Source organism: Garra rufa, chromosome 13, assembly GCF_049309525.1.
Source record: "Garra rufa chromosome 13, GarRuf1.0, whole genome shotgun sequence".
Classification (NCBI taxonomy): Eukaryota; Metazoa; Chordata; class Actinopteri; order Cypriniformes; family Cyprinidae; genus Garra; species Garra rufa.
Genome location: NC_133373.1, coordinates 16,134,849 through 16,156,438, shown reverse-complemented (window position 1 = coordinate 16,156,438; position 21,590 = coordinate 16,134,849). Strand labels below are relative to the sequence as shown.

General features: G+C 35.5%; 3 protein-coding genes across 3 annotated transcripts in view; 1 reads left to right on the top strand and 2 right to left on the bottom strand.

Moving 5' to 3' along the window:
• LOC141348421 (connector enhancer of kinase suppressor of ras 3-like) overlaps positions 1-6,638 on the bottom strand; it is a 66,537-nt gene extending 59,899 nt beyond the window's left edge. Inside the window, exon 1 of the mRNA XM_073852732.1 lies at positions 6,432-6,638. Within this exon, the coding sequence (XP_073708833.1) occupies positions 6,432-6,483 (52 nt within the window). The 5' untranslated portion in view covers positions 6,484-6,638. The remainder of the gene's footprint in view (positions 1-6,431) is intronic.
• A 2,115-nt stretch (positions 6,639-8,753) lies between these two features.
• Positions 8,754-9,577, bottom strand: LOC141348622 (uncharacterized). Its single transcript, XM_073852893.1, has 2 exons — positions 9,407-9,577; positions 8,754-9,078 (listed from the first exon to the last, which is right to left on the bottom strand). Exons 1-2 carry the CDS (start codon positions 9,575-9,577, stop codon positions 8,866-8,868), a joined length of 384 nt encoding a protein of 127 aa, XP_073708994.1. The 3' UTR covers positions 8,754-8,865.
• A 1,085-nt stretch (positions 9,578-10,662) lies between these two features.
• On the top strand, positions 10,663-17,896 carry c13h1orf198 (chromosome 13 C1orf198 homolog). Its single transcript, XM_073816709.1, has 4 exons — positions 10,663-10,977; positions 12,342-12,392; positions 12,480-13,052; positions 16,612-17,896. Exons 1-4 carry the CDS (start codon positions 10,663-10,665, stop codon positions 16,666-16,668), a joined length of 996 nt encoding a protein of 331 aa, XP_073672810.1. The 3' UTR covers positions 16,669-17,896.
• The last annotated feature ends 3,694 nt before the right edge of the window (positions 17,897-21,590 follow it).

Genomic DNA, 21,590 nt, shown 5'->3' with positions numbered 1-21,590 from the left:
TCTAAAATCAGTTTAATTTTGCTCTTTAACCTTCCAGTCAACAACAACCCCTAGGCCTCCCTTGTTGCAAATCCGAGTTGTATTTGCATTAGGCAGCAGAAGCAACAACAGTATACGTTTTTTGTTTGATCAGGCATTACAAATGACTACTACATGTGGTATTTGCCTCAGAATTGTTAGCAAAAACTACATCTTCACATTGTTGCAAAGTGCATCCTTAGGAGTCATGCAGAGCCATCACTGTTAAACTTGTAGCACAAAGCTATTTACTATTAAACACAAACTATTCTGCTTAGCTGGCCTTGTCATTTACTAGCCTATACATTGTTACATGCCTTCAGTATAGCCAGCTCATCACTGTGGACACGTGCTTAGTTGTCTGAGCTGTGAATAAGTGAAGTTTGGCACACATTCCACAGCCTGGGGGGTCAATAGAGGGAATGTTTTCCCCACCCCTCCTCTCCCACCAGAAACAAGTGTTCGCATGGAAAGCAAGAGTGGATGAAAGAAACATTTGGTGCATTTAGTGTCCCTCTCAATGGTGACGTGACATCAGTCTTCTCTATCGGCAGGAGATGAGGGACAACAAAAGCAGTAGAGGGGGGTGGGGGAGAGAGGGAGGGATAGAAAAGAGAATTTCCTCTATCCAAACCCTCCAGAACTCAACAAAGCATCCACATAGTCGGCTGTCGTGCTGTTCCTGAAACTCTGCTTGTGTATTCTGGGGTAATTCCAACAGTGATATAACAGCTTCCTGTTTAAGAGAGTTTGAGCTCATTGAGACTCAATTATCCTGAATAAATTCTCTGTCTGACTGGTCCCAAATGGTACCTGAATGATACTGTTGAATAAGAAGACACGGATCACATAATGAAAAACTGGATTTATTTCATATGCAAAAAAGTTAGCCAATCATACCAGAGGTCCATTACAATAAAAAGTCTTAAAGGTGCAGTAACACAACCTGATGCAAGATACATTGACTAACATTATAAGAGGAATTTCTGGGGGAATTCCAATTAAGTTAAGTGGTGCTAATCCATAAACAAGTGAAGACCAGTGCCAGTCAGTGAGAGTACAGCAGTTTGCTAATAAGTCATCTTAAGTAAGTCATCACCTGCTGTAAGCAGCTGCTAGTCAAGCTAAGGCATTTCTCTCAGCAGTTACATGTGACACAGGAATGAGGCAAGCTACATGAACTTGGAATGAACTGGGACGGATGGACAGACAGACAAATATTTAGATAGATAGATAGATAGATAAATGGGCGGTCAGACAAATGGACAGATGGACGGAAGGACAGTCGATCGGTCGGACAGACAGACAGACAGACAGACAGACAGACAGACAGACAGACAGACAGACAGACAGACAGACAGATAGATAGATAGATAGATAGATAGATAGATAGATAGATAGATAGATAGATAGATAGATAGATAGATAGATAGATAAACAGATGAGACAGATAGACAAGACAGATAAACAGATGGGTGGTCAGACAAATGGACTGATGGATGGACAGACAGACAGAAAGATGGATAGATAGACAGATTGAGAGAGAAAGACAAAGAGATAGATAGATAGATAGATGGGCGGTCAGACAAATGGACGGAAGGACAGTCGATCGGTCGGACGGACGGACGGACGGACGGACGGACGGACGGACAGACAGACAGACAGACAGACAGACAGACAGACAGACAGACAGACAGACAGACAGACAGACAGACAGATAGATAGATAGATAGATAGATAGATAGATAGATAGATAGATAGATAGATAGATAGATAGATAGATAGATAGATAGATAGATAGATAGATAGATAAACAGATGAGACAGATAGACAAGACAGATAAACAGATGGGTGGTCAGACAAATGGACTGATGGATGGACAGACAGACAGAAAGATGGATAGATAGACAGATTGAGAGAGAAAGACAAAGAGATAGATAGATAGATAGATAGATAGATAGATAGATAGATAGATAGATAGATAGATAGATAGATAGATAGATAGATAGATAGATAGATAGATAGATAGATCACCTCTGTCATCTCTTGTGGTGGCGGGGCGGGGCTAAAGTGTGTTTGTGTCTGCATGTGTGTATGACTCAGTCAACGTTGCTAACAAAGATGAAACTGTCGTCTCCGCCTGATACACAAACAGTTCAACCGCAGTCACGCAACTCACTCGTATGTGACAATGATTCCCAAAAGTACAATACAACGATGAGAATGCGATAAAGTGATGATGTCAGACAAGCAGTGATGTGGCCAGGATGTACATTAGAGATTTGATCACAAAAAGGGAAAACATGTCTACTGTACTGAGTAAAGTGTGTCAGTCTGGTAAAATTTGCGGGCATGTTACTGCACGATTCCTGCTGATAACAGATAAGCACATCAACAACTTCAGGCAATGTGGCATACTTTCAGCTGAACGTATTTCTCCACCTGATCCATTTGAATTGCCAGGATGATAAATATATACAACATGTGTCATGTGAAAGCAGCACTTTTGTATTTAACTGAGGAGGGGACTGGTGTATTTGTATTGCTAAGTCTAAAGGTCATTGAAACTGCAGTCACGTTTTGCTAATTATCCTTCAAATTTCCTGCAGATTGCTTCAAAAGCAAACACATTTAGGTTTTATAGCTAATAAAATACATACCACACTGCAATAATCAGCGACCTGCCGACCTGGCGACAAGGAGCTGGCGTGTGAATGGTTGGTGTAGCGTGACATCATAGGAACATGCAAACAGACAGTAACGGCTAATGCTGGTATCGGTGACTCAGGATTCAAACATAAACACAAGGCCACGCTTGAATCCTGGATCTGTGAAGTTCGCTGATCCGCTGGGAAACCAAATATGAGAACTGGTCTAGAATCAGCTTCCTTAACATATTATTAATTAATAATGTTAATTAACTGTTCAAATTAATTGCAATTTAGTACTTGCTGAGAAAAGCACCTAAATGAAGATTAAAGGCCATTATTGTGGCAGAAGTAGAGCACTGTATAGACAAAAAGTGACTTTAAAATTATATTTTGTTTGTTTTATATTATTAAACATAAGCAATTATAAACATAATACAATTGAGTCTGAGGTAAACTTATGCTGCCATCTTACAAGCCAGTTTTTCATAAGCCTCATTTACATAGTCGCCAATTGTTATCTATGATGACTGTAATTTCAACACTAAAAAATGCACAATGTACTCTGTTAATTTAAAGAAAATTTCTGTTTTGTTTTTTTACAGGTGTTTTACCTGAATTTTTACATTTTGCACCACATTGCATTGTGTTTTAGGGTTAACAGAAATATCAGTAAAATTAATGGAAAATGTCCTGGCAGAAATTTACCAACACATTTCCTTTATTTTTTAACAGTGTAGGGTTCACTTACAAACTGATATATTATTATGTAGCTTTTTTGTAGCGCTATGCTTATTGACATTCTGTCTTCCTGTTTGTATTTCACAGCATGAAGATAAGACTGTACAAATTTAATAACAAAGTGCTCATTTTTAAAATCTTTCTATTGACTGTTATGCACATGATAACTGATATGCAACATGATTTGGTCAGTTACCCAAATGCTCAGCCATTTTGGCAATAGTCAGATGTAATCAACAGCATGGATTGCACAGTTGATGTACTACTCAATACATTGTTCTGCTAATTTATGCTGTCTAGAATGGGCGCAATATTTTGACAAACTAAAGTTAATAGGTTGTAAAGAATACATACAAGCAGTATTAATTAAGATAGAATTAAAGGAACACTGCACTTTTTTTGGAAATAGGCCCATTCTCCAACTCCCCCCGAGTTAGTAAGTTGAGTTTTACCGTTTTGAAATCCATTCAGCCGTTCTCCTGTTCTGGCGAGATCACTTTTAGCATAGCTTAGCATAGATCATTGAATTCTATTAGACCAATAGCATTGCATTCAAAAATGACCAATGAGTTTCGATATTTGTCCTATTTAAAACTTGACTCTTCGGTAGTTATATCGTGTACTAATACCGGCGGAAAATGTAAAGCTGCAATAAGATTAGGAACTACACTCCCATTCCGGCGTAATAGTCAAGGAAGTTTGCTGCCGTAATATGGCTGAAGCAGGCGGAGTAATATCACGCAGGGCCTGAAATTAGTTCCCAGCTAGGTTAGCATTTGCACATGTGCTGCGTGATATTACTGCACCTGCTTCGGCCATGTTAGTTCCTAATCTTATGATGATCAAAACTCGTTGGTCATTTTTGAACGCGATGCTATTGGTCTAATAGGAAACAATCATTTATGCTAAGCTATGCTAAAAGTGATATCGCCAGAACAGGAAAATGGCAGAATGGATTTCAAAATGGTAAAACTCATTTTATTAACTCGGGGGGAGTTGGAGAATGAGTCTACTTCCAAAAAAGTGTGAATGTTGTCAAGATTCTTGCCCTGGATATCCTAGTTCAATTTGGCCAACCACAAATGGCTTTTGTTCTTCAAACATGCTTTTTGCACTCTTCTGTTTGGAAGTCTATAGCACTCCAAATGTTTTTCTTAGTCCGACCGATTAGTACAGCCCAAAAAAGCACAATAATTGACCATTTTCAGCAGCAATCCCTGGTGAAAAAAAACAGCTAAAAGCAGCATAGGCTGGTTTGCTGGTTTTAGCTGGTCATAGCTGGTCAGCAGGCTGGTTTTAGAGGGGTTTTGGCCACTTTTCCAGGCTGGTCAGGCTGGTGAAACCACCAGCTAAATCCAGCCTGACCAGCCTGGCCAGGCTGGGAGACCAGCTAAAACCAACTACTTCCAGCTTAAACCAGCTAATGCCAGCCAATTTTTTTTCAGCATGGATGTCAGGTCTTGAAAACACTTAAGTAAATCCACTTAAGCCATCGCAAAAACGGAAGTTTTAAAATTCTACAATTCTAAAAATGGCTGCACACTTGTTTCTTTGACGCATGAGATGCTAACAATGATCAGTACAAATACAGTAGTGACCAGAGTATACCACATCTGTTCATTTCTGCATGGTCTGACACAGCTTTTATTGTCTCAAACTGGCGTCAGGAGAGATACGCTAGTCCTTCATTAGGACGAAAGGCCGACTTTTACCCAGAGTCTGAACAGCAGGTTTAAAACTTTCAAGGTGGCTCAGTTTATAATTAGATGCATCTGCTGAGACATTGTCTGTGTTTAGAAGTATTTGAATGGCTTGGACCCAAAACCATCTCAGAAGTCTTTCACATCATCATTTCTGGTTAGCAGAGAATTATAGGTGTTTCATACTGCGGTGGACCTTGATGATTTACTCAAGGTCTCTGCTAAGTGAAAGTTTATATGGTGTTGTTTCAGGCAATTGGAGCAAGATGGAGAGCAGAAACATACAACTGAGTCAACAAAAACAAGCCACAAATAATTGCGCAAAGGCTTCCAGAATTAAACAAAAATGTGCTACCGATCCAAAGATTGAAGTGTTTCATTTCTAACCAGGCTTTCCAGCAGTATTTCTAATTATAAACTTCATATCCGCTATAAATCTAACAACAACTATAAGGATGAATAAGACGGAAATGCAAAGCAGTCTAAATATGATCCTTTACTGTTGAAATGGAACAGTATGAGATCACAGAATAAATAAAATGACAAACTGACAGACTTCAAGTGCTAAACATGAAAACGACTTTCAAATTTAAATGACCAACCACAAGATGTCCAACCTACACAAAATAATTTGCTTATGCAAATAAACTATTGACTCTTCAGAGGAAAAATAATCTGGGGGTAAAAATTCCATTGCTGCAATGTATCACAGAAATTAAGAACTTGTCTATTATTATTTCTATTAGAAATTTAGACCTGTATGTTTAATGTTTAAACTAAAGCTTACAACAGCTGGTTTAAAAATAACAATGATAAAAACTGATATTATATATCTGTCATATTTGTTTTCAGAAATGAATTGTTTGGCAGAAGTTCAGTAGACTTATCAAGCTTATCAAGCTGTCAACAGCTTTCCCAGTTTCGATCATGCTTAGGGAGGAATAAATAAACATTGAGTTTCTGTATTTGGTTAGGGATATAGATGTTGCCTTCACAAACATTTACCATAGTAACCATAGTTTCTGACAAAAGTTACTACTACTTACAATAAAACTGAGGTCATCAGTCATATTTAATTTATCAATAACATACCAATTTATAAATATTAAAAGTAATATATAAATTATATTCATTTTTATTAAGAGCAATTGATTTACTTAAAAACTGTTTAAACAAAATAACAGACTTTTATTAGTATTTTATTTGTTTATTTGTTTATTCAAAAGTAACACTCGCTTTAAAGTAAACTGTGGTTGCATTCTGTAATGCATTAAACGATGTATTATATCAAAAGGGTTTAAATTAGGGAAACAAGAGTTCCTACCTCTGATCCAGTCCACAACCTGAGTCGGTGTCCACTTTGTTATCGGCTCCATTCTTCTGTTCAGATATTCAGAAAGTTTTGGCCAAGTTCTCAAACTCACTAAAGTTAAATAAAGTGTCCTACGCTACACTTAAGCGTCCTTTCTCATGTCTAACCACTGAACACTAATGATCAGATCACAGGAACCGCGCTGAACCTCTACCCACAGACCGAAACTAAACACTCGCGCGCACAGACAGACAGAGAGAGAGAGAGAGAGAGAGAGAGAGAGAGAGAGAGCGCGGATCATGTTACACACTCACAGGTCAAATTTATATCGCTGCTAAATCGTCTGTATGGGGCAGTGCGGGTCAAACACATGACTTGATATATTGCCAGGCATCAGAGGTCAAATGCGAAGTCTGTCATTTCTCAAAACACGCTAATTAAGCTGTATTTACGCTCCTTTTAGAATTCCCTGCAAGCAAAAATATTAATATTGTAAATATTTTAATATATTTAAGAAAGCACTTCATTCATATGATGGCAAACATCCATTACTCCGGTCTTCATTGTCACATGATCCTTCAGAAATCATTCGAATATAATATATTTGCAACATCGTAAAAGGCTTTACTGTTACTTTGTGCCATTTTAATTCATCCTTGCTCCACTCTCAGAAAAAAGGTACAAGTACAACTAGGGCAGTACCTTTTTTAAAAGATACACTTTTGTTCCTAAAGGGTCTATATTGGTACATATTAGTACCTAAGGTGTACATATTAGTTATTAAAAGGTACAGTGACAGCTTTTGTACGTTTTTTTCGGAGTGTGTAAAAAAAGTATTAAATTTTATTTAAAAAATACAAATTAAATATAATTACGGTTACACTTTATTTTAAGGTGTCCTGTTTACAGTGTAATTATACATTTACATACTGAGTAATAAAAGTTAACTATATGGTTAGAGGTAGGGTTTGGCTAGGGTTACTTGCATTTAATTATGCATAATTAATTGTTATTATAATAGTAAGTACATGTAACATGTAACAAGGACACTTTAAAATAAACAGTTACCAAAATTACTGTCCTAAAACTTTCATACACTGTATATTGTATATGACATTGATATCTAATGTTATGGTACTTTGATATTCCAGACAGTCTGGAATGTAGAATGTACAGAATGTAGAATATATACATTTTATCTTATCTAATTTCCCTATTTTATTATTAGTTTGTTACATTCTATACTATAGATTAATAAAAAATGGCACATTAAGAATTACCAGACTCAATATATATGTAATATTACTATAAGTATATAAATACACTACCTGTCAAACGTTTTGAAGAGTAATATTTTAATGTTTTTTTTTCTGCTTAACATGCCTGCATTTATTTGATCCAATATACAGCAAAAACAGTACAATTTTGAAATATGTTTACTATTGAAATAAACTGTTTTCTGTTTGAATTTATTTTAAATGTTAATTTATTTCTGTGAATTCAAAGCATTACTCCAGTCACATGATCCTTCAGAAATCATTCTAATATTCTGATTTGCTGCTCAAAAACATTTATTATTATTATTTTTATGTTGAAAACAGCTAAGTAGATTTTTTTTTTCAGGTTTCTTTGATGAATAGAAAGTTCAGAAGAACTGCATTTATCTGAAATAGATTTTTTTTTGGTAACATTATAAATGTCTTTATCATCACTTTTGCTAAATATAATTGCTATATATTATTTTAAATTAAACTGACTCCAAGCTTTTGAATGGTATAGTGTACAATGTTACAAAAGCGTTTTATTTCAGTTAAATTATGATCTTTAGATCTTTCAAACTTATAAAAAATATATAAAACAATACATTAATAAACAATATGATATTAAAAGAGAGAGAGAGAGAGAGAGAGAGAGAGAGAGAGAGAGAGAGAGAGAGAGAGAGAGAGAGAGAGAGAGAGAGAGAGCGAGTAAAACAGAAATGACCCACGGCAACAAATAGACCCATTTTGTTGATGTCTGCATTATTTTTTATTCTTATTTGTTTGTTTAGTTTTGTTCGTGTTGTTAGTAGTTTTATAAGCGTATTACTAAATAAATTAAAAATAAATAATAAACTATTTTTATTATGTTCATACCTGTAAATAAAAATAAACAAAACTTGTGTATATGTGTTTGAGGCTTACGTATTAGTCATTTATTTACTAAGACGCATCGCCCTCTACAGGTCAATTTTTAAAAGCGTAATAAAAGTGTAAACCTGCATCGGTTTCAGTTCTATTTATTCATAACGTTTAGATGTATATAATTAGGATAATCACTCACTGAACACTGAAAACTAGCAATGTGTTTTATTAAAACATGTGCAGTCATAAATAAAGCACATAAAATTTGGCTTTGTCCATTTTCAAAAACAATTAAAAAAGTACAACTATATAGGAAAACAATGTTATTGCAAAACACATGCATTGGAGTTGTGCTCTTCAGAACTGAGCTGTGCTTCACATATGGCGGTCATCCACATCCGCTGCTCTTCTGCAGTGTTAGCCCGCAAGATGAAAGTACGTTTACTGTCCTTTGGTGTGACAGTCCAGCCAAATGTCCCATCACCCTCCAGAATCTCCACCTTTGCTCCAACCAGATTAATGGCCTTTTCTGCTGACTATAGGAGATTACAGTTCATGTTTACAGAATCATTGGAAATTTCAGTGTATACATGATTTATGTTAAAAACTAAAGCAAATTTTATATAAGAGCCAGAGAGCATTTCCATGAGCAGGCGTTGCCATGGTAACATAACAACAACAACATGGCGATTAGCAACTCAATCCCGTGGTATTTAATTATTAATTATTTACCGCGCAAAAACAGTTTCTTACACCGCATTCACAGCGTTCGCACAGGTGTGCTGAAGTTAATGCTAATAAGCTGATCACTGTTACAAGTTTCTAAAGAGGGCTGCGAGGCAAATCGGCATCATTAGCTCTTACCTCTTCATTAAAACCATAGACAAGTTGTCCATCTCTGATATGAAACCACATCATTTTCCAGCGCTTGGTGTAGTGCGTTTTCTTAAATAACCATCCTTTTTTCCGCTCGTTTCTTTCTTCTGGATGGTTTTCATCTGTTGTACCGTTAGAGGTCGCCGAATCTAAAGCCATTACTCTGAGACGCTCTTGTTCACGCGCATGCGCAAGACAGAATAAAAGTATTTTATTTGTGAAATAATAGAGTTTTGATAGATGGAGAAATAAAAGTACTAAAAGTAAAAAGATTCATAATACATGTATAAAGACTTAAAATAATACAATATTATGCTTCATGTGTTTTTTTAAATTCCATGTGCATTACCATTCAAATTCAGTTTAGCGTCAGTAATGCTCATCAAGGCTGCATTTATTTGTTAAAAACTACAGTAAAAAGGTGAAATATTATTACAATTTTAAATAATGGTATTGTATTTTAATATTATACATGTTTTCTATTCTTATATTACCAATGTTGGAAACAGTTGTGCTGCTTAATATTGTTTTGGAACCTGTGATACTTTCTTCAGGATTCTTTGATCAATAAAAAGCTATAAAAAAACAGCATTTTTTTTAAATAAAAATCTTTTGTAACAAGATAAGTCTTTACTAAAACTTTTTATTTATTAATTTAACATATAGTTGCTTAAATACATATATATATATATATATATATATATATATATATATATATATATATATATATATATATATATACATAATAAAATGATGTATAAAAATATATTTCTGAAGGATCATGTGACACTGAAGACTGTAGTAATGGTGACTGATGAAAACTCAGCTTTGCCATCACAGGAATAAATTATATTTAAAATACATTAAAATAGAAAACCAATTTTACTGTATTTTTGATCAATTAAATACAGCTTTAATAAGCAAAATACTTTGATTATAAAAGCTAAACTTTTTCTGATATCAAACTTTTAAACGGTGTCCACTGTCCATGTTAATGGATAAATATGGAAATATAAAGAAATTTTGACATTTGATTACCACACGGACGTCATTTCTAGAATTATTTTGTCTTTGCTCAAAATATTTAAAAATATTATTTTTAAATCATGGAATCGTAGAAAAGTCCCAAATGTCCAAAAAGTTACGTTTTACCCAGAAGCATAATTTTAAAGATAAACTTTAATTTGAAAGCAGAATAAAAGTCTTTTGTGTACGTCAGCGTTTGTTGTCCAGCTGTTGAGAAAATGGCGGCCGCAGCGATGGCAGGGGCTGTGGCGGATCATCCGCTCCTTACGGAGGCCAAAAAGCTGGAATATTTCTCCTCCATTAACTCCATGGCCCGTAAGATTATGGAGGAGAGGGAAAAGATAAAGGAGGGGTACGGTTCAGCTTGGGAGCAGATGAGTCCGGTCGAACAGGACACGGCGATAGACAACGGAATGATGGATCCGCGGATCCGGGCTCGGTACGCAATGCACCGGGTAGAACGAGACGAGGTGATCTGCTACCCGAAACTACTCATCCAGACCGGACAGAAGACTGTACACTTCGGAGATGAGGTGCTTATATTTTGGGTTGTTAGGTGTTAAGTTAGAGCTGTTTTTGTTGGTTCAGTATAGACTTGTTTGGATTTGCTCTAGTAATATAACTTAGGGCTTGTCAATCCAAAACAATGACATTATGAAATGAATAAATAAAAAAATAAAAAAAAAATAAAAAAACCTTCTATCTGCTGTTAATTCATGCTTTTACTTGTTTTTCTTTTACTATTCGTTACTTTTAATTGATTTTTTTTATCTTTACGTAATAGTGGGCTATGCCTGACTTGTTTAGGTGCCAAATATGTAGGTCTACATAACGTAGTTTACTAAACATAAATGTTATTAAAGCAGCTGCTAAAAATGAAATATATATTCATAGTGTTAACTTTAATAATAGTCAAATTTAAGTTACAATTTTACACTTGTTAAACTTCTACGCCCCAAAGCATAAAGATTAAAGTTTAATAGACAGTCTCAGTTGTATGTGTTAAACTGTTTACCTAAATCTATGTAACTATTTGTAATTTATATTTAAAATACTTAAAAGCTCTCAAATTTCAGTAAACAGTTTATGTCAGATATATCAGATATTTGTAATACAGTAAACTGTTTACTAAACAAATCTTTGTCAAATATATTTAAAAATTAAACTTTGCTAAAACTCCTGTTTGAATATTTCAAATACTAAACAAAATCAGTCAGGGCTGTATAGTCTACTAACTAAAAGTCTAAACCAAATAGCTATAAATCAAACTTTAAACTAGATTTCCATTGATGTATGGCTTGTTAGGATAGGACAATATTTGGTTGAGATACAATCATTTGAAAATCTTGAATCTGAGGGTGCAAAAAAATCTAAATATCAAGAAATTCGCCTTTAAAGTTGTCTAACTTAAGTTCTTAGCAATGCATATTACTAATCAAAATTAAGTTTTGATATATTTACGGTAGTAAATTTACAAAATATCTTCGTGAAACATAATCTTTACTTAACAATGATTTTTGAAATATCAATAATTTTGACCCATACAGTATTGTTGGGTATTGCTAGAAAAATACCTGTGCTACTTACGACTGATTTTGTGGCCCAGGGTCACAAATATCTATAACATTTACCAAACAATTCTGTTAGAATGTATATATTTTAATATTAAAAGGTTTATAAAAGAAGTCTCTACAGTATATTGACAAATTAAAAAAAAATACTGAATATCTATGAACCACTGTGTCACATTTGTAAAGTGTGTATTATATTGTGTGATGATCTTTTTTTAAGTTGAGTACTTCTGTATTTTTATTCCTATTCAAAGCAGAAATGGCGGATTAAAGGAGTTTTGTCACAATAAATGGCCTGTTAACATCTCTGTCTCTTTTATTTCAAGGACTTAACTTGGCAAGATGAGCACTCGGCTCCCTTCTCTTGGGAGACCAAGGTAAGTAGGCCACCTCTGCTAAAAATACATATTCAGTTTGCTAGCAAGGAGCAAACAAATGTAATTCAGCCCGTGCCTTCCTAACAGAGTCAGATGGAATTCAGCATGATTTCTGGTGCTCCAGAACCAGCCATTCCCACCTCAGTGACTGAATCCAAACCCAAGCCCTCTCAGAGTACCAAGCTGCCCAGCAATGACGAGTCGTCCTTCTGGAAGATCAGCGCTGAACGTTCTCGGCTAGAGGGTGAGAAGGCTGAATTTCAGTCTCTGACGCCCAGCCAGATCAAGTCTCTGGAGAAAGGAGAAAAGCCTTTGCCTTCGTACCTGAGGTCAGAGTCAGGGCAGAGGGAGTCGGAGGAGGCGCCTCCCCCACGGCCGGTTCAACAGAGAATCACCAAACCTCATGCTCCTCCTCCTCCCGTTCCTATCAGCGTGACTCCTGTGGCAATTAGCGTGACCCCAACACCTCCTGCTCCCGTGTCCTCTTCAGAGGAAGGTTGGGAACGGGCACAGAGCACCCTTCCTTCTGTAAGCACGACGGATGATGTGTTTAGTCCTGGTCTGGTCACCAGGTCTTCCTCTCAGAACAACACAGTCAACACAGTCAAAGATGCTGACAAGGCAGAAAGCTCACCCGCCTCCAGTCCTACCTTCTCACAGGTTAGATGGAATATCATCTTCATTTCATAGAGTTAGATAAGTACGATGACTTGAATACAATTCTTCTAGAATGAGCATGTTTTGATTTTTTGGAAGAAAAAGGTCATATTCATAACCACAACTTGATATATTTTTTAAATAAATAATAGGTTCTATTGCCATGAAGAGTATTTTAGCATTCAACATTTCCATTGATACCTGATCTCATGATGAAAACCTATCTGTGGGAACTGGGAATGTTTATGGGAGACACAAAATATGTACCTTAAAGTACATATCACTGCAGGTTCCAACAAAAATGTCCACCGGGGTGGTAAAACAAAGCGCTTGTAATCATTTTCGTACACAGTTGTGATTACAGCTCCCTATGTTTCGCTTTCCAGATGTAACAAGCTTGCTCGATAGCTGAGCTGGTAGGGAATTGGACTTAGTATGTAAAATCCTTGGGTACGAATCTCGTGAGAAACATGACTCATGATGAAAAAGCTAAAAGATGACAGATCAGAAAACAAGCTAATGCTTGCATGCTTTTACATCACATTTGTGACCCTGGACCACAAAACCAGTCTTAACTAGCACGGGTATATTTGTAGCAATAGCCAAAAATACACTGTATGGGTCAAAATGTTCCATGAAGATATTTTGTAAATTTTCTACCATAAATATATAAAAACTTGATTTTCTGTTTAGTAATATGCATTGCTAAGAACTTCCTTTGGACAACCTTTAAGGCGATTTTCTCAATATTTAGATTTTTTTTTTGTACCCTCAGATTCCAGATTTTCAAATAATTGTATCTCAGACAAACATTGTCCTATTTTAACAAACCATATATCAATGAAAAGCTTATTTACTCAGCTTTCAGATGACATAAGAATCTCAATTTCGACAAATCTACACTTATGACTGGTTTTGTGGTCCAGGGTCACATTTGCTTTTGTTTATGTGTAGGTTTAGGTGTACACTCAAAAAAATAAATAAAAGACTTTTAATGCTTGTTCAAATTACTTGTTAAAATGAGCAGAAACAACTAAATTTTTGAAGTTTTCTTACCCAACTTATTTCCATTATGTTCAGCCCACTTGAATTTGTAAAAATTGAGCTTAATCATTTTGTGTTGGGACTACACGAATCATTTTTGTCGACACAACTAACCGAAAAGTGGATGTTTAGTTCCTAGCATGCTTAAGGGGCAAACATGTTAACAAAATGGTCATTTCAAGTGTTATAAAGAGAAAATTACATGTTGAAGTTCTTATACATGTAATGGTGAGTTATTTTTGAGATTTAGAAGAGGTTTGGAGATTACAAAAAGTTTTGAGGTTACCACTGTGCAGTAGAGTACTGCTCATGCTTAGTGCTGGCAGCTTCACTGACTTCATGATTTATTCAGTGAGTAATAACTGAAAAAGTCCTGAGATCAGTCTTCTTTGCTCAACTCTTATGCTATATATTGCAACTGTGAATGAAATTGTTCTAAATGTGCCACGTGTTATCACTAAATACTACCGAACTTGTTCAGTGAACTTAATTAAATTAAGGAAACCTTTTCCATGGAATTAGTTCAAATACATACAGCAACATTATTTGTTTAATTGAACTTTAGTCTTGTTGTTTGAACCTGAACTAATTGCGTGGAAAACTTTACTTTAATTTAAGTTCACTGAACAAGCAATTTTTGAGCGTAGGGCAGATGGTACATTATTTTAAAACGTCACGGAGCATTAGTTATAGTGCCACTCAGCAAACATTAAAAGTGAGTGAACTGCAGTAATATGTACTTATTGGTACATATTTCACACAGATACGTTTTCATCATAAGACCAGGTTGCTACCATTGCACAAAAGGTTCTTAATACTGAAATTATAAAAAAAAAAAAAAATGTTGACTGAAAGGTTCTTTAGTAGAAATGATCTTAAAAAAAAAAAAAAGTAATAAAAATAAAAGTATTATATGTGATCGTGTACCACAAAACCAGTCTTAAGTAGCAAGTGTATATTTGTAGCAATAGGCAAAAATACATTGTATGGGTCGAAATTATATTTTGTAAATTTCCTACCGTAAATATATCAAAACGTAATTTTTGATTAGTAATACACATTGCTAACAATTTAATTTGGACAACTTTATAGACTATTTTCTCAATATTTAGACCCAAATACTGTCCTATCCTAACAAACCATACATCAATGGAAAGTTTATTTTACTCAGATGTGTTCAGATGATGTAGAAATCTCAATTTTAAAAAAATGACCCTTATGACTGGTTTTGTGGTCCAGGGTCACATATCATAGAGAGGAGACCCTCATGACTGTATGTCAAGCTCAGTAAGACTTAAAGGCCTGGGGGGTGTTCCATAAAACAAGTTTACCAAATAAGTCAGGCTTATTTCAGTTAGTCTGACTTATTTTGAGCCAAATCAAGTGACAATAATTCAGACTAACTGAAATAAGCCAGGCTTATTTGGTAAACTTGTTTTATGGAACACCCCCCTGGTTTCACAAACAGGGATTGGACTAAACCAGGATTAGGCCATAGTTCAATTAAAGGTTGTATCAGCGATTTCTAGCAAAACATAAAGTGTCAATTTCAGCTGACCTTTCTTCACGATCCGCTCGCTGCCCGCCCCATAAATTGTCTGTGAAAAAACCGCGTCTCTCTGGTCAGCCTAGGGTCCGAGATATGCCAAAAAAACAATCGGCTCTATCGACTATTCCACAGATAAACAAACAGTGTTCCAACCAATCAGCGTCAGGGGTTTGCTGTTATGGACTTTCCTACTGGTGCAGGGATGTGAGGGAGGCGGAGCGAAAGTCCACAACACCAAACCCCTGACGCTGATTGGTTGGAACACTGTTTGTTGATCTGTGGAAAGGTTGGTAGTGCCGATTGTTTTTTTGGCATATCTCGGACCCTAGGCTGACCAGAGAGACGCGGTTTTTTCACAGACAATTTATGGGGCAGGCAGCGAGCGGATCGTGAAGAAAGGTCAGCTGTATTTGACACTTTATGTTTCAGGCTAGAAATCGCTGATACAACCTTTAAGACATTTAAGTCATTTTTATAAAGGTGCCTTAGACAAAAACATCACTGGTATCCATCTTGAGACAAAACAAAGGCACTGATATATTCATATCAGTCAATGCAAGTTTCTTTCAGTTGAAACAGTCTGGGACTAGGTTTACACCTTGTCCGTGAAACCGGGGGAAAATATGGGATTACTTAAGATTTTTTTTTTAAGTTAGTCAGGTCCAACTAAAAAATTGTGGTGTGGCTGTAGAGATATATTATGTAAATTAATATCTTGGGAAAGATTTTTGTAAAAAATTTTACTTGATGGTTACACCACATGACAATTGAAAATGGTAAAAAATAAAAGTTTTTCAAAACCAAACCAACCAAAATACAAAAAGTACATATTTAAGGATTGAGGCGAGTTTTAAAATATGCAGTATATTTAAAGGATGTTTTTTGACCTTTGACATTAAGTCATTCATTCACATGTTCTCTGCCATAACTAATGACACATAAATTGTTTTGTTTGCTTATTTTTTTTAGTTTAACACAAGCAGCAGTATCCTGAAGACTGGATTTGACTTCTTGGACAACTGGTAACGCTTGGATATCCTGAAAAACCCATTCCAGATCACAGGACCTACAAGCCCCAGAAACCCAACACTACGGAACACTTTCCTTTAATGCTTTAGTAGTTTATTTATAGTGCATCAATCTCTATGATTGTATTCCAATCTTCATCTGGTTAGATGTTACTGAATGCATGAGCTATGATACATCAATTAGAATTTTAAACAGCATATGTCTATCTCTGTTTCTTTGGTTGTTTCCACACTTGGTACGTTTGCTTGAGTCAGAACTTATTGTGTCTACTCTACTAGCACTGTTGGTCTGCTTTCCCACTGTTATTGTTGTTCAGAAATTCTGTTACCATCAACATTAGAACCACCAAAAGCTGTTTATCCTGTGTATCCAGGCAATCTTAAAGTTGCAGAACAATGTTTTGATTTTTGTTTGGTGTTACTACCAAACTGGTACAATATACTTAATCAGTACCAGCCCACTTCTGGATTGCATTTACATTAACACGGACCCCAAACCCCTCTTTCGGACTCAAGTAAACTTCCTTTTCGTGCAGTTACAGAAGTTCGTAACATGCAATAATCAAACAAGCCAGACCTTGTGGTCAGTCAAACTCAGATCCACACTAAAACCACTAGTGTGAATGCCACCTCACTGTCACTGCCATAAATTTTTATCTGTATTTATCTAGACCTCAATACTAGTGTTAAGATGCTTCACTGTACATTTATTGATAAGGACCTAAATGAGACACCGTAGCGCTAGCATGGTTTTGAGAAGATGACTTGCGCCTTGCTTGTTTTGTAGACTTTTTATATGCGTGCTACTTTCATTGTATGCTTTGAAGTGAATCATTGACTTTTCTCCTCATTCTCCTAAATGCTTCCTTTCTTTGTCTCTTTCCTGTAGCCCACTACACCAGAGGTGACTTAATAACTTAAAGCAATAGTTAAACTCATTTTTAGGCCTGAAACATACTCCACGCAAGTTCAACATTAAACGGGTTACTGCATTAGTGTGGTGTTTTCAAAATGCTTGATTTTGGATGAGTGAAATCAACACTAAAAGTGTACTTGCTTGTTGTATGATTCAGGGCTAAACTAACTAGGGTTCAAGGGTAGGAATCATTTTGGAGCTTTGTTGTGAGATGTTTTTGTTGAATATGAAATGCGTGGCCTGGAGCCAGTATTTATGCATTCATATATCTGCTATGAAAGATAAGTACAATAAAAAAAAAAGACACTAACTTTTTGTTTGTCTCATTCCTCTCTTGCCTGGTAGGGGGCAGTGTATCACTAATTGAAAACAGAAAGATGGAGCTCTGCTCATAAATCCCATGACAGTTTTGCCTTTTGTCAGTTCATTGCCCGCAGTGTTATTTATTTGAGTAAAAAATAACCGTTGGATGTGTCTTAATGTAATTGGTTACATATGTGGCATTTTTAAAATGCTGCTAATATGCTTTATTTAAAGAGTTTATTTCCCCAGGCAATCATTTTTATTTTGGGGGATTGACGTTATTGCACCACATGTTTTGAAAAATGCCTTATTAGTTTCTGACTGGAAAGCTGCACTTCAGTTTTCCAAGAGGTCATTCAACATTCAAAGGTTGTTTTCTTTCTTTTTTTTCTTCTTTTTTTTAATTTGTCTGATTATATTAATAACACAGAACAATAACAGAATTCCGATTCCTGACTGTCTGTTAAATGAGCAATATTACACATTTATACAACAGTTCGACGGCACAAGTGTTTCAATACACAAGAAACAACAACGAAGTGTCTTTACAAAACCCAACGAAGTGTCTTTGCAGAACTTCTCAGTTTGACAGTTTAGCTGAGACCAAGCCTCCGTTACTAATTTGAAAACGTCACTTTAGAACTAGGGGTGGGAATCTTCAGGCACTTCACGATCCGATCCGATTCCGATTCTGGGAGTCACGATCCGATTCCAAAACGATTCTTGATCTACATTTTTTCCCCAATTAATTCTTCTGCTGTGCAAATACAACTTTACAATTTTAAAAACATGTAAAATTGCAGTTTATATGCTTTTTGTTTATAGTTGAAATCTCTGTAAAAGTAGGTGTGTCAATCTTCACTGGTTTCAAGATTCAATTTAATTTAATTACTGTTTTCATTATTAACTAAATATCATGATACTCACATTCTTAGTTTTCAATAGAACTGCACATGGCTACATTTTCATATGTTTTATATCAAATTTATTTTGTGCCAATGTTACTTTATTTTTTAAACTGTATAAGCAAGGTACTTTTTAAAACAATTACTTATTTAAAATAAGTGTTCTTTAGGTATCTGAAAGTTTACAGACAATAGTTTTTCTTTTTTCCTCAGCATTACTGCCGTTTTATTATTACTGATGAGACAGGCAGCTTTAACAAACTAATGCACAGTATTGGCGAACGGTGACTTTTTTTTTTTTTTTTTACCAGGTATGCTTAGTGCTAAAACCACCAGTAATACCAAAAATAATTATATCTTTAGATTATTTAGAAACCAATAAAATCAAAGACGGAATCATATTTTAATATTTCCTCTTTTCCCTGTTTATTATTATTTTAAAAAATATAGACATTTTATATAGGCTATTTTTTTAAGTGGACTTTCACATTTTGAATTGTTGAGAAATTATGATAATATACAGTTAGGATGTTTTTTGTTTTTGTTTTTCATTTGATTTAGTCGAGTAAGTTTTGCATCAAACACAATATGATTTTCGGCAATCAGGATCTGGCAGCAACAGCGCGTTTTTCCGCTTGGGCGAGCGCTTCGCGGACAGCTTACCCCGCGAATAAAGTCATGCGCATGACAGAAAAACAGAGAATGCGCATCAATTCTGAGGAGTCGAGGAAGATGCGGAGAATCTGCTTGCCCGGAAGATTCAATCTCAAATAAGGGATCAATTTATAAGCATGTTTATATTATTTAACACGTGAACGCAGTCTCTCTGACAGCCTGGGTATGCGGAGCATTAGCAGCTTACAGTATATGGACGGAACGCCACTGATGCACAGATCTATTTCGATATATCAGATGTTTTGTCCTGCTCTGAAAACATAACTGACTGTATGTACAGTTTCGTTTAAAACTATTTGAAAACGCAAGTGCATTTAACCGCATCTGCAATCGAGCTTTAGGACGAACAAACACGCGCACGCGAAAGTCTGTCAGTGCATCTAATAGTACTGCATTCCAGACGGCAGAAATGAAAGCATAACTTAAGTAAAACATGGCGGGTGGAAGCAATCAATGTCAAGCAGTGCGCACGAGTCTCACAGTGCAAATGCTGTGCAATGAAGCCGGCAGCGTCTCTAGCGCGCACACGTGCCATATGCGAAAAAAAAAAAACAAGCTCAGGATCGATTCTGAAATATTAGGAATCGATTCAGAATCGTTGAAGAGAGAATCGCGATGCATCGGAGAATCGATTTTTTCTCCCACCCCTATTTAGAACTAGTAAGAAAAGAATAGCTGCGTTTCCATTACCCCTTAAATTGCGCAAAATTAAATTGCGAATTGAAAATACGCCTAATGGAAATGCATCAATTGCACAAAAACTCCCATATATCGCAAAAAAGTTTTTATGCTCGGATGAGGTGGTCTTTCAGGCAATTCGAAAAAGGAATATTTTGCAAAACAGCAATGGAAACTTTTTTTCACATTTACAGGTCACATTCGATTAAATATAGTTAAAAATCACACAAAAATCTATTGCCATGATTTATCGCAAGAGGAAAAAATTACGTTTTAGTCACATAACATCGGTTAAATGGAAACAGTCATTTCGCAAAACTTTTTAATCAACATTAAGTTTTGCGAAAATCTGTATTGGAAAAGCGCCTACTGTTGAGTTGCTTCATTACCTGTGTTTTCATCCACCTATTTTTATGCGCATTTTGGAATATCGCATAAAAAACATTGGATGGAAACGATGCGCATAAATTTAAAAACTGCACAACTGAGTAAGATTAACTTTTTATCCGATAAGGAAACATGCGTATAAGCTATGATCAAAACACATTTACCAACTAAATTCCATCATGCAAATCAAAAAAGTCATGTGACGTTGCACAATGGGACAGGATATATGTGACCCTGGACCACAAAACCAGTCATAAGGTTAAATTTTACAAAACTGAGATATATACATCATATGAATGCTCAATAAATAAGCTTTCTATTGATGTATAGTTTGTTAGGATAGGACAATATTTGGCCGAGATACATCTATTTGAAAATCTGGAATCTAAGGGTGCAAAAAAATCAAAATACTGAGAAAATCACCTTTAAAGATGTCCAAATTAAGTTCTTAACAATGCATATTACTAATCAAAAATTACATTTTGATAGGTTTACAGTAGGAATTTTACAAAAAATCTTAATGTAACATGATCTTTACTTAATTTCCTAATGATTTTTGACATAAAAGAAAAATCAATAATTTTGACCCATACAATGTATTTTTGGCTATTGCTACAAATATACCCCAGCGACTTAAGACTGGTTCTGTGGTCCAGGGTCACATATTTGATCATTCTGAAATGCCTGAGGAATGTCTGTCATTAAAGTATTTCTGTATAACTGTCTTACACGACTGCGTTCCCAAACAGCCCTCCACCTCCAAAAGCAATGATCGCATTTATTGTGTGTCGTCTGCTCGCTCTGAGGAATAAGTAATATGAAAAATTATTATATTCAGTGGCTTTTCCTACTTTTATTAGTGATATTTAGTGGCAGTTTATCAGGAAGTGATCAATTTAATCTCTTTGACTCGGATGGAATATGCGAGATTCCAGTTTTGCGCAAAGTTAAATTTGCATCTTTAAATGGAACACTAGCTGTGTTTCCATTACCCTTTAAATTGCGCAAATGGAAATTGCGAATTTGCAAATACGCCTAATGGAAACGCTTCAATTG

What these genes read in the sequence shown, in the direction of transcription:
- LOC141348622 (XM_073852893.1), bottom strand. Translation starts at nt 9,577, where the DNA reads ATGGCTTTAGATTCGGCGACCTCTAACGGTACAACAGATGAAAACCAT. An exon ending in TCTATGGTTTTAATGAAGAG is followed by an intron (nt 9,079 to 9,406) that starts GTAAGAGCTAAT and finishes AATCTCCTATAG; the next exon opens with TCAGCAGAAAAGGCCATTAA.
- c13h1orf198 (XM_073816709.1), top strand. Translation starts at nt 10,663, where the DNA reads ATGGCGGCCGCAGCGATGGCAGGGGCTGTGGCGGATCATCCGCTCCTT. An exon ending in CTGTACACTTCGGAGATGAG is followed by an intron (nt 10,978 to 12,341) that starts GTGCTTATATTT and finishes TTTTATTTCAAG; the next exon opens with GACTTAACTTGGCAAGATGA. An exon ending in CCTTCTCTTGGGAGACCAAG is followed by an intron (nt 12,393 to 12,479) that starts GTAAGTAGGCCA and finishes CCTTCCTAACAG; the next exon opens with AGTCAGATGGAATTCAGCAT.